General features: G+C 31.4%; 1 protein-coding gene and 1 long non-coding RNA gene across 2 annotated transcripts; both read right to left on the bottom strand.

Moving 5' to 3' along the window:
• Nucleotides 1–988: 988 nt before the first annotated feature.
• Nucleotides 989–5,009, bottom strand: LOC112012407 (uncharacterized). Its single transcript, XR_002882962.2, has 6 exons — nt 4,743–5,009; nt 4,020–4,084; nt 3,799–3,886; nt 3,319–3,383; nt 2,311–2,403; nt 989–1,180 (listed from the first exon to the last, which is right to left on the bottom strand). It is a non-coding gene; the product is annotated as an uncharacterized LOC112012407 (long non-coding RNA).
• Nucleotides 5,010–7,493: 2,484 nt separating this feature from the next.
• On the bottom strand, nt 7,494–11,359 carry LOC112012387 (extradiol ring-cleavage dioxygenase). The gene is made up of 3 exons (XM_024044783.2): nt 10,993–11,359; nt 8,959–9,323; nt 7,494–7,912 (listed from the first exon to the last, which is right to left on the bottom strand). Exons 1-3 carry the CDS (start codon nt 11,218–11,220, stop codon nt 7,717–7,719), a joined length of 789 nt encoding a protein of 262 aa, XP_023900551.1. The 5' UTR covers nt 11,221–11,359; the 3' UTR covers nt 7,494–7,716.
• Nucleotides 11,360–13,521: the final 2,162 nt, after the last annotated feature.

Raw genomic sequence — 13,521 nt, forward strand, 5'->3', positions numbered from 1 at the left:
GGTTGAGAGTGAGGGTGAGAACTGAGAAATGAGAGGGTTTTTTTGGTTTTTATAGTTTAATTAGATTAAGTTTAATTAGATATCTAATTATTAATTAGTTTAATTATAGTTACTTAATCTAATGATAAAATGAAAATTGAAAACATGAAATGTAAAGGCCAAATCATATTTAAAAAAGAAAGGCCCAAATGTTTTTAAACAAAATGAAGAAGGCCCGAGAAGCAAAGACTGGAGTTGAGTGCTTCAAAGAAGAAGAAGAAGATGAAGGAGTTGAAGAGAGAAGAGGGTTTTGTTCGGTAGAGTGGTTCATGGAGAAGAAGAAGTTGAGTTTCTTTATAAAAAAATGATCTTTCTAAAAATTATGTATTAATTTCCTTTTTTTTAATCCGAAACTGAGGCACCTTTTTTTAAAAAAAGAAAGTATTTTCTTCTTTCTTCAAAAGAAAATGTTTTCTTTTACCACGTTGGAAACTTCTTTTCAAAAATATGATGAAGAAAATCTTTTGAATGTGCAAAGTTTTAAAATGAATATTATTTTTTCTCAAAATCATGGGACTTTTGAACTTAAATTTTTTTTTTTTTAAATAAAACCCAGGAGCTTTTTCTCTTTTTAAAATCTTTTGCACTCAAAATAATTTTTCCCAAGAAAAATATTTTCAACACAAGTCTTTTTCTTCAACACAAAAGTCATTGGAATTTTTTTGGTTCAAATCTTTTCAAAAGAAAAGCCCATGTAATTTTTTAATAATAAAAGAGTTTTTTCCAATCCTCCACTTTTATAAAAACTAGCTTATTACCCATGCAAATGCACGGGTTTTTTTAATAATTGTGCTCATTGTTTGTTTATAGGATCATCAAAAGTACACTTCTTTTTTTATATAACATCATCAAAAGTAAATAATACTTCATCATAATAATATATATTAACATAATTTAAATAACGGGAAAAAAAAAAAAAAAAAAAAAAAAAAAAAACTTACAGCAGAAGAAAAACAAAAACCTTTCTTCATAACATCATAAAAATTTAGATTCATAGCTCAAAATAACATTTATAACCCTAAAATAAACCAAAAGTCAAATAGTTTAACCATTTGTTTATGGACTTCATGCTTTCTCTATTAAAAGTCTTTATGGTTCTAATATTGTAAGCAACCAAGCCATTGAGGATCTTTTTGCATACCTGGACATATCAGAAGATTCAGAACAAAATGTTAATGTTAAATCGATTCCAAATGAAGATCACATAATGCGAAATTAGTTCTACCATCTAAAATCTAGATCACGTGAATGAGTGTTAGATAGCCCTTATCATTTCTTTTTCCTTTAAACATGTCTAATAAAAATTTCTCAATCAAAATTTTACTTAAAAACAAAATCCAATAAAAAAAAACATAGGAAAGTATCTATTAGAATATAATCATATTTTTCTTATCTTTTAATAAGGTATTGCCGAATTTCCATGGAATATCAAAGAGTAAAAAAAGAAAAATTTGGTAAAAACCCAAGTAGAAGATACTAAAATTGGTAAGGGTAATGTATATGTATGTTCAGCTGTTTACCAATTGTAAGGCATCTACCTACTACCATAAAAAAAAAATAATAATAAAAAATAAATTGCTTTCCTTATTTAAGTAGACAAATAAAACGTAGATTATATTATTAAAAAAAAAAAGACACTTTAATTGAAACTAAAACATAAAATTAAAATGTTAATGCTTTAAATAAGGAATTTTTATAACAAATATGAAATGAAACTTTCATGAAACATTTTTCTTAAATTATGGCTCCTAAAACAGCATGCGATAGTACAATTGCCTAAGCAGAAGACCTCAAATGTCTTCTTTCTCAACATTCATAAATGTAGATAGTGGGACAATTTGCAAATCACATCTCCCATCAATCACCTACTGCATTAGTTACTTGATTTTCTCTTTCAATGTTTTAGAGTATTTAAGCTCCAACACTCAAGAAGATAAATCATATAAGAATAAGAAATCAATTTACCTATTAGAGGCCTTTAGTGAACACCTGTGCAGTGATAAGTATGTTAACTTGTTTTTTATTTATTTTAAATATGGACTGTTTCAAAACTTAGAATGGATTACAAAATAACTATATAATCCATTTAGGACACGTTCATTTAATAGAATTTCATAATTAGATATTAATGTTGGGTAAATATTGAAAAATTCTAAGTTTAATGTAGGCTGTTCATCTAACTATATGACACACTATATACCAACACCAAATTGCAAAGTGTGCTTGAACTTGTCAAATTACTGATGGAGTAAGTTATTAATGTGCACATACCTCAATCTTGGTATTAGTATTAGCAAGCCTTCATTTAATATCCCTTGCTTTTGAAAAGAAAACCTTCTCCACATTAATATCTGCCTTTGCACTCTGCAGAACATATTCTTTTGGTATAAGTAGAACATTATGAATAAAATTTCAATGAAAAATTGTAGATTACATCTTGATAACATAAATCAAATTACATAATTGTATCATCCCAAAATGCATCAAAGTTTAGCCAAAATGCATTATATTTATATCTTTATTGCATAAGGTAGTTGCTTTAATTTATAGGATAAGCATGGTTCAAATCCCCCTCTCCATTGTTGTAAAAAAGTTTCCCAATTATTTTTTTTTGAGAACCTATATAAAGTTAGACTTTTACATTCAAAATTAAAAGCTTTAATTCTAACTTATCATCAAACATAATCATAGGCACTAAAAAGTACTGGTAATTGCAAATTAAAATACAAAAACATATGAATAGCTTTGACAATACAATTACCAAAAAATCTAATAGTATTGAAAACAAATTCAAAGAAAGAGGACAGTTTTAAATCCACTTTTTTTTTTTTGAGAAACTTAAAGCCCATACTTATACCAAATGAAATACATAAATTTGCTAAAAATAAAATCCTATCTACCAATGAAGTAACATGAGATCTTGTAGCATACATCAACAATTAGAAGATTTAGCAGGTTGTAGCCAATAGTGGAATTTAGAGTTTCTTTTGCAAATTGAGGTGATCGCTATTCAAAGAAAGAGAATAGTTTTTCACCCTCTTATTTTGGTAATAATTAAAACCCAAACTTTTACCAAATGAAAACCATAAATTCACAAAAAAGAAAATCCTATCCACCAATGAAAACAGAAAGAAAACAGGTACTGGCTTTGTAATAAGCTTCATCAGCAACAATGATGATGAAGACACAAAAAAAGAGAATATAAAAAATGCTTAGATTAACAACTTTATGTGTTATATCATACATTTACCAACAGTAAATAAGGACAAAGTACTGTACCTCCTCTATCAAAATTATTCGTTGACTGCATATGAGTAACCTGCATGCAAAATTTCCTTAGAAACCTGAAAAGAACAAAGGATTTTAGTCAATTTGAGATGTCTAATCTCCTTAATGAGAGAAAAGACATAGTGTTGGTTTAATTTTTCTAATGATCTTTATCTCTACACTTTTCTGTATAAAATACAGCCATGATACGGATTACATCCAATTAAAAATAATTTAAATAGCAAACTAATTAGAATTAAAATAGCCAAAACAATTGGCTAATGAGATAACAACATCCTAATGAGTAATGATAATCAACGTAATCACCCAATCTATTCTACAAAATAGAATGAGTTTATTTCAAATCCAACTACTGCTAATTAAAGGTTCAATTCCCCAATTCACTCTATAATAGTAAAGGAGAAGAAGATTAAGAAATAAAATCCAAAGCAGTACAACTGAAAGGGAAAAAAAGAAAGAAATCAGTTTTACCGGTAGTGGTTTCACTGGCTGACCAGTGGTGGCAGGCGAGTGAAGGCAGGCCTCTGTTCTTTCTCATCAAGCGTCACTGGGTTTCTTCCTGCAGAGGAAAAAGAGCATAACAAAAAAAGGGAAAAATTGAAGAGAAGAAACACTATATAAGAAGGCAGATAGACTGGTTACATACTGAACCGATGTGGGTTTTTAAAAGTTTAACATTGGTAAAACCTTACCTTTCAAAATATTTGGTACTCGTTCTAATGCAATGCCTCAATCACTATGATCTGTAAACTGCAGCCTATGAATTGCAATTGCAAGGGAAAATATTAAATTTTATTTTAATTTTTTAATAAAAAGCACTCAAATAACTTGACAAAAACGAACAAAGAGAACATCAGAAACAAAAACATAGAAAGAAGGAATGAAATAAATACCAATTGTAAAAAAAACAACATAAATAAAAAGTCATGCATGTTGATTTTAAACAGATACCCAAAACGAATGCAACCCAAATAGGCAAAAACAAAACAAAACAAAATATGAAATTGAAATTCATGAAAGCAAAGGAACAAAACCCAGAAAACTGAAAATTCCTAATAACAATTCAGTTAGAATTTGATACAAAACCCAAAAACTAAAAATTCCTAATAACAATTCATTTAGAATTTGATTTTCTAGGTTGTTTCCCTGATTTCAAATCCCTAAATTGACAGCAAACCTAAAGAAGACAATAGGGTAAGAGACTAAACCAAATCTAACCCGTCTATCTACATAAATTAAACAAAACTACTCCTAACCGAAAAACCTAAATCATAACCGATCAAACCAAAATACCCGAATCATAAATAACGCCCAAATGATTCTCCCAAAAAAAAAACCCCAATTTGTAAAATTAAAAACAGAACTTATGGGCGGAGGCCCTAACGGTGATGACAGAACTGTTTATTCAGACTTACCGTCTCTCTAACGTCCTCTCTCCTTCTATATCGGCTGATTCCAAACGATTATTAAAAGAATCTTCAAACGATGTAACGATCGTTCTCTTGTGGCTCTAAACTAACTTGATGGCAGAAATCTAAGTGGGCAAGTTTGCACTCTGTTGCAGAGAGGAAACAGAACAAAGGGCAAACTGCAAAGCAAATTGGCAAGGAAGGGTTTTTCTTTTGGCCGGCTTGTGTTTAATGAATGGAAACAGCGGAAGCTTTTTTTGTCTAACGTTTGGTTTGAGTCTTTTACTTTTTTATTTATAGGGTCTGTTTGGATAGCATTTATTGTTGTTGAAAGTTGCTAAAAACTGATTGTTGCTGAAAACACTGTAGCAAAATAATTTTTAAATGTGTAAATAGTATTGTGGGACCCACTTTTAATATTAAATATTGCGTGAAATGCCGCAACTTTAAGTGCAATCCAAACACAGGCATAGTGAGATGCTTTCAAATGGTGTTATAGAAATAAAAGTTAAAATTTTAAGATTATTGAAACGATGCAACGTGCGGCTCTTTTAACTTAAAGTTATATATGTGTCAACCTTTTAAGGGGTCATTTTACCTTACGTGTCAGTACCTGGTAAAAGCTTCTGCTATTATATATAGTAGTATATAATATTTTCTAAATCAAAGCTTTTTCCTCCAAATATTTTCTCAAATAAAATTATGAGTACTTTTAAAAGCTATAACCTTTTTTCCTTAAAAAAAAAATAGTAAATCCACGAATCTTAAAAAAAAAAAAAAAATCTCTTTTCTTTGTTCTTCTTAAAATTAATGCTTTTCTTTACAAAGAAAATAATTTTTTTTTCTCAAAATTTTCGGTTTCTATGGAATTTTAAAAAAAATTCTTTAAAAAAAATGAAGACTAATTTCCTTTTTTTTTTTTTCAAATCTTTGCTTGTTCAAAATAAATATTTTCTTCCAGAAATGATGAAAGTAGCTTTTTCCAAAACCTCCTCTTTTCAAAACAAAATCTTTCTAAAAAATTGTGTTCTTTCCAAACTTTTCTTTTAAAATAAAATATAGTAAAACTAACATTTTCTAAAAGAATAATTTCTTTTTCAAACTTGCTCATGCATTGTTATTTAAAACGTTCCTTAGGATTGCATATTTAGGGATTTGGGCCTATTGTTCAATTCCATTGAACCAATAGGCACTAATCAAAGCTTATACAGTCCCTTCCTTTTCTGTGGCACTAGTACATTTCCAATGTCATCTTTTTTTTGCATGGTAGGAATGAGAAAGCAAGGTTGGTGACAGCAAGGTGCTTTCCTTCCAACTCTCTTATTTTATTTTTACGTTGTAATTTATTCTTGTATAATATTTAATATTCACGTGTTAGTTACATAGTAAATAAATACTCACATGCTATTGTATATGTTATTTTTTGCTAAATATCCCTCACATACTATTTATGTATATATCTCACATGTTTTGATTGTAAATATTCTTTGACTTAAATACTCACATGGTATACTATAAGTAAATAGATACTCACATGTATGTATGTATGTATGTATACACATACACACATCTGAGTGTGTGTGTGTGTGTGTTGGTTGTGCAAAACTTTTTCAAAAATTAAAATGCCAAGTATCTTATTTCTTTACCAAAATATAATGTTTGAATTAAATTAAAATAAGGTACAATCTTTTGAATAGACATTGTGAGGTGCCTAACACCTTCCCCACACGTAACCGAACTTCTGAGTCCAAAAACTTTTGTTCGAGACTTTTGATTTACCTTAATTAATAAATCCTTAAAATTAGTTTTGTTAATTAGGTAACTTAAAAAGAATTAGACAAATAGATGACCACTCACACCTAATAAAAAACCAATAGTTTGTGGTGATTCCTAAAATGAAAATAAGAAAAATGAACTCACAAACATCACCCTAGAAACACAAGCATACAAAAAGTCATATTGTTAAGGACCCAATGTGCGATAAACCAAAAGAAATAGAGAAAAAGCCCTAAATCAGCCTTTTTTCCCCCCCTTTGTGGGGCATCCACATAGCCCCAAATCAAATCATTCTCGTAATCAATCAACTTATTGGCGTGCTATAACCTATTGTCTAATTCTTTGTTTATTTCAGAACTCCTCTCTTTTTTTCTTTTTTCTTTTTTTGAATAGAAAAGAAGCCCTCTCATTTAGTCTCTCTCTCTTTTTTTTTTTTTTTTTTTTTTAAATGGTCATTTAGTCCAATATTGAAGAGTGAATTTGCAAATTTCCCAACTATTCATTGTGGATCCAAGAATTTTAACACAGGTTGAAAGCATTCATTTTCCAAGTCCCAAGCAATGCTAGTTTTACATATGTTCCAACTATTAGTTAAAATACAAACATCCATTTTTACAGCTACATCGCCAAGAATATCCAACAAAACATCCGCATTTTATGCGTACCTAAATAACTTGAAAATGTGAATTATATGCATGCAGGGTATGTATATATTACACATACGAGCTCAAATGGAATTTTACAAATGTACTTTTTCCTATTTTCTATGCAATTAAATACGGTCCTTGAAATCTAGAACAAGTTGAAGCTATCTTTGGGTCGGAACACAGTAAAAGGTTGAAACTAAATCATTAGGAAGTTGAAATAAATGGAAATGGAAATATAAAGGGAAAAGCAAAGGAGAGTTGAGATATCCCATGTCTACTTCTACTTGAGTTTTGTATGTTATATCAAAACAAAAATCAAGTACTTTTCCACAAATTTTTGCCAACCAGATACTAATCAGTATTAAATATATGGGCCCCAAAAGCAAGCCATTATTAAGGTGAAATCTTTATGGTTTTAATATAATAAACTTATCATAAGGTAGTTACAATATTATACAAACACAGATTAACTTGTCTTCAAGAACTTCCGGTTGGTATCCAATCTTATTTGGAGATACAGCACATACGGTATAATAGCACACTTTTGCAAAGGAAATTCAACTGGTGGCTGCTGTGAACTGGTAAGAGGCATAAGAAAGAGTACCCATGTCCCAGCTATGGTGGACGTTTTTGGCCTTGGCATTTTCACCAGCAGCACCCATGGCCACATGCAATGGATAGAAGTGATCTGGCCAAGGGTGAGCCATTTTTGCACTTGGTGCCTTCTCATCCCAGTGATTCACATCTTCATATCTACAGCAAGAGTTAAATACTTAATTCATTCTACAAAAACTTAATGAAATTAGATATACTCTACTTCCATGCAAGAATCAAAAAAGAGGAGTAAAGAAGCTAACCATATGGTGTGTATTTTTTTACTACCTTATATTGGGTGGTTGGCATTCTCAGATATTTGACAAAACCCTGCCAATAATAAGCAACTTTGTTTGATACCAACTTTGGTTCTCACAAAGGAACATCTTCCTCATGCAAATAATTTCAAAATCTAACTCAGATCTGGAATGACCATCCAAATGACAATCAAAGTCGAAAAGACTAGCATTTTGTAACTCATTAATGCCCTAGTGGTTACAGAGTAAGAAGGCAACCTTCAACCTTTATGAGAAGGCTTTCATTTGTGAGGACAAAAAGAAAACCCCCAACACACAAATATCATTGATCATTCTCAATTGATATGAAAATTCTTTTGCTCTTTTTTCTCCATATCTAATAACAGGTTCTTTTCTATAATTATTGCTAACTTCCACATGCATCTAGTGGGTTTTTGGAATAATGCCTTCACCCTCAGCCCATTTTTGTGAGAGGAACTGTCATTTAAACCATCATTGAATCACTAAAGAAGGTACATATTTTTAAATCATGCCAAAAAATTTTGTAAGTGTACTTTCCATAGTAACTCCTAAAATGGACTAAAAAGCCTAAATACATCATTCTAAAATGAATGTTAGACTACAAAAAAGCCTTAAGCCATTGCTTTAGAAATGGAAAGCTATTCTACCATATGAAACTTAGCGTCAAATGCAAATTACGTACCACCAGGTCCACCCTACCTACCTTTTCAGTTTACCAATCTATGCAAAATATAAGCAAACACCTCATTATTAGAAGTTAATAAACTCCTAGCCATTACTTGCCCAATTATGAAGTTATAATTATATCCAGCATAGTATGTCAACATAGGATGCAGTCAATTTCTTGCAAACCATACCAAAATCAAAATATAACCAGATGTACGACAAAAAAGTGAGAAAGAAAGTGGCAAATCACTTATCAATTACCTTCCTTCAAGAAGAGCGTCTTTAAGCCAGGTATCAAAATTCATAGCCCAGGAAGGAACAGAACTGCCCCCAATGTTCCTCAAGTTGTGAGTAGCACTTCCAGAACCCATGACGAGGACACCTTCTTCCTTAAGAGGGGCCAACGCCTTGCCCAACTTGTAGTGATAAGTACCATCTCTATCTGATTGAACAGAGAGCTGACACACTGGGATATCAGCCTCTGGATACATTAACATGAGGGGAACCCATGCACCATGGTCAAGCCCTCGTTTTCTATCCTCATCAACATGCTTGAATTCTGATGCCATGAGCAGTTCCTTTACCCTCTTTGCCAATTCTGGAGCACCCGGAGCTGGGTACTTGAGCTGGCAATGAGGAAAAGAATTTAAAAAGATAGTAACATAAATGAATTTTCTAAAAAATAAATCTTTACACAGCCAAGTTGCTCAGGTGGTGCCGTCCCCTGCACTTTGTCATGAAAATTAAAAGATTGACTTTTGTTAAAGCTTCTTGTTTCCAAGTCCAATTAATGACCTTATTATTCTTGTTTAGGAGCATGCCTAAGCTTACAATGGACAAGAACTTAACAAATATTATGCATTTTATGTGTTAGTTATGACCCAATAAGCGGTCAAGCATAAGTATTTGTGTGACAACTTTAAGGTCCATGTTCAATATTTAGAAAAGAATATAGAACTTTCATTATCAACTACTGATATCAAACAAGTTCATAATTTTGCTGGTAAGACAATAACACATGCAAACCCCCAGCTGACAATTCAGCTCAGTTATGATGCCATTCGCAATCAAAAGGGAAAGGAAGAATGCTAATTTTGTAGTAGTCATAAAAAAAAAAAAAAAAAAAAAAAAAAAAAAAAAAAAAAAAAAAAAAACTTTTTTTTTTTTTTGAAGAGGTCATAAAAAAAACTTGTCATGCCAGTTGACAGTTGCAAAATTTTTAAAAGCATTACTGAATTGCAACTGCCAAATCTGTATGAGTAAAATTTTCAACATAGGGCTGCTTCTTGGAAACAAAATAATAAAAGTAGGCACTCAAGGAACTTTAATTATTTTATCCATGGATCCCAATCCCAAGGACAGCAATAAAAAAATAATAATAATAATAATAAAAGTGTAATCTAATGAAACTTCCAAACAGAGATAAGGTTGGAATGCACAACAAGACAACGAAACTTTCAATCTCAAAAAAAAAAAAAAAAAAAGAACGAAACTTTCAATCTTAGTTTCAAGGTCAACATCTCCCACCAAACCCCACCAACGTGCACACCAACCCATCCATAATTATTTGTTTCAAATATATGTAAAATAATTACAGCCAAATATGAACCACTCGAACTCAAATTGGAAAATAAGAATCAAATTCAAATCCAAATTATGTTTGTTTGGGGCCGATTATGTTTATTTATTACCACAAGAGTCAAATTCAAATCCAAATTTAAGCACAAGTATTGAACCAGCCAAGCTTAAATACATAATGTGCCTGTGAACAAGCTTGCAAATATGAGATTTATATGTATAATATTACATGTTTATGTGTATGTATGAATAAAAATGTACAAATATAGGCCTATATTTGTAAATAAATTTAAAATATATCAAATAATTATTTTGTAAATAAATTTAAAAGATATCAAATAATCGTTTATAATTTATTGATCATAAAAATATTTCACTATATAAGAAAAATTATCTATAATTTTTAACAATACTAGTTATTGAATCTAATTGTTATAAACTTCATAAAGCAAAATCATCTTATAGGTAAAGAGGTAAAAAAAAAAAATTCAGTCGTGGTATTTCACTTTATAAGAAAAATTATCTATAATTTTTAACAATACTAGTTATTGAATCTAATTGTTATAAACTTCATAAAGCAAAATCATCTTATCGGTAAAGAGGTAAAAAAAAAAAAAAAATTCAGTCGTGGTATGAATGAGAATTTTTCTTTTGAGAAAAGAAAAGAAAGATATTATTATGTTTTATGGATGTATAGTACAGTATAGTATAGAATACCTTGTACATATCCTTGGGGAAGCCATAGAAATCGTGGATGGTTTCGTTTAAGCCGGTGATGACATTGACGGAAGGGACAGCGGTGTCCCAGTGTCCAGAGATAACGAGAATGGCCTTTGGGCGCTGGCAGTAACCTTTTTCCTGCCACGCCTTCAAGAAATGTCTTGCCGGAATCGACTCGTCTATTGACAGCGTTGGCGATCCATGAGATATGTAGAACGTGTCCATCTCAAGCTCTTTTTGTGAATCTGAATTACAACAATCCAACACAGCTACGTTTGGTAAGTTCGTTACTTAAAGATGATGAGAAATCGAGAGACCCAGTCAGACAGACGGTCAGAATTGAGAAGGGAGACGAATGAGGACTTTCCAATGATTTGTACCAGTACCAGCCAACTTTGACCATGTTTCTTTCTTATTTCAAATTAATCCTTTAGTTTTAGTGTATTTATAATTTGTGACTAGCATTTGCTAATTTTGTTTTTATGTTTTAGCCTCTATAATAAATAAAAGATAAAATTTAGTTACAAAATTGGTTATAGCTTAAAACCACAAACTCACTCAATAAAATAAATATTACAACATATTTTGAAAATCTAACCGTTGAATTGTATATTCTTTACACCCTTTATACACATGTTAATCATTTACTATATAATCTTTAAGTTTATATTTTGTGCATAATTTTAAATTATAAAAACTTGCAATTTAAAAAATTTATTGATGACATAACTATTGATCTTTAATTTTCTTAAAATTTTGCAAGTATAAAGGATATAAGAAGAAGATGTAATACAATGGTAGATTTGTCAAAATTTACATCCAATAAAAAAATATTAGGTAAGTTTGTAGCCTAAAGTTACAATTAATTTTGTAACTAAACTTTGTCCATAAATAAATAGCACAATTTTTTACATTTTTCTTTTTTTGTTTTTGGGTGGTTGGGAAAAGGCATAGAAATACATTAGCAAAAATATAAACCAGAATTATGCGCATAACACCAACGCATATGAAAATTTCCCCTCGATATGGCATTATACCTATAGCATCACATTAAGGAAGGCCACAGGCCAGGTACCGTGTGAGTTTAATCGAACTCTTTTTTTGATAATCAACCTACTTCGACTGTAAGTATTCCCTCATTGCCCCATCAAGTAACGGGTTCTCGACATTCAACCTGATTTGAATTTTTTTTTTAAACAGAAATGAAATCAAAGAAAATTAAAGAGAATTTATTAACGTTTAGGCTTAAAAAAATGTTATTTCTAAAGTTGTTACTAATCTTCTTATTAATCAGTAATTGATTTTCTTTGTGCGTACCATCAGTATTATAGGTACCAAATAAAATGGCGGTCCAGGCCTACTTAGAATAGTGGCTAGATCAGTTCAACCGTGACCCAAAACAATAAATTTGTAAGAGAGGGAAACAAACAACAAGAGGGAGGTTCTGCCCGAGGATGAAACTAAGGAAGAAAAAGAAGAAAATAGTTAAATGAATGAGCTCGTTTTTTATACAAGCTTGCTCGAGGAGACTACAATTATAGAAGAAATGTTAATATTCCTTCTCTTCTCTCAGTGTTCTCCTTGTTTTTTTTTTTTCTATCTCTTGATACTTGTGTCTGGCCCCTTTTTCTCTGTAATCCCTCCTTTTCTTATATACTCCTCCCTCTCTCACATCTCAACCTTCCATCTTTACCTAACCAATCTCCCCTCATGACACCTGTCTCTTTTTACATCTGAAGAATGTGGTAGAAGGAGTCTGCTTAACTGTGACTTAAATTGTTTAGGTCACTTCCTCATCAATGCAGCTGATAAAACTGTTGTCCACCATTTAATACGGAGGCAATAAGTTACTCAAACTGGAAACTTTCCATGTAATCACTGATTCTCTTTCTTTAGATCCTTCTTCCCACTTAAAGCACCTTAGAGTCCTTTGACTCACCCCTCCCTCTCCTCGGGCGACCTTCCTTCTCGAGCCCATGGCATGCCCACTCCAATACTGCAACTCTTCAACTTCATCCTCGGTCCTCAAGCACCCACAATAGCCCCTTAAAACTTTTGCTATTAACCCTAAGGTAAAAGCAAAGTTTTAGTTATACAAACAAATTACACACGTGCTTCTCGCGTTCCCACATGGTAACATCCTTTCACCTGTCTCCAGCACGCTTTTGGCGCTTCAGAATCCACGACTTAACATTTATGGCATCAGGCGGCTGCTTGTCCCCCCACGTTCTACAGCTCGATCAAGATCCTATGGTCTTTATTTTCCCTCATTAACGAGCAGGAAAATTACCGCTCACTTTTTACCTCTATATAAGAAGAGTTTAGGGCTGGCTGAAGTTCATTTACGCATTCTGGCAATTTGAGTTAAAGCAACCTCCTAAGAAGAACTTTTCCCTTTACTCGTAGGTGTGTTAATCCTCACATTTCTTTTTGCACAAGTTTATTCTTTCATACCATAAAACTACATGGGTAGATACGCTAAGCTAGTAGATATTCCTGAGGCTAGGGCTGTTTTTAGGGCACGAT

This window comes from Quercus suber, unplaced genomic scaffold, assembly GCF_002906115.3.
Source record: "Quercus suber isolate HL8 unplaced genomic scaffold, Cork oak 2.0 scaffold_86, whole genome shotgun sequence".
NCBI lineage: Eukaryota > Viridiplantae > Streptophyta > Magnoliopsida > Fagales > Fagaceae > Quercus > Quercus suber.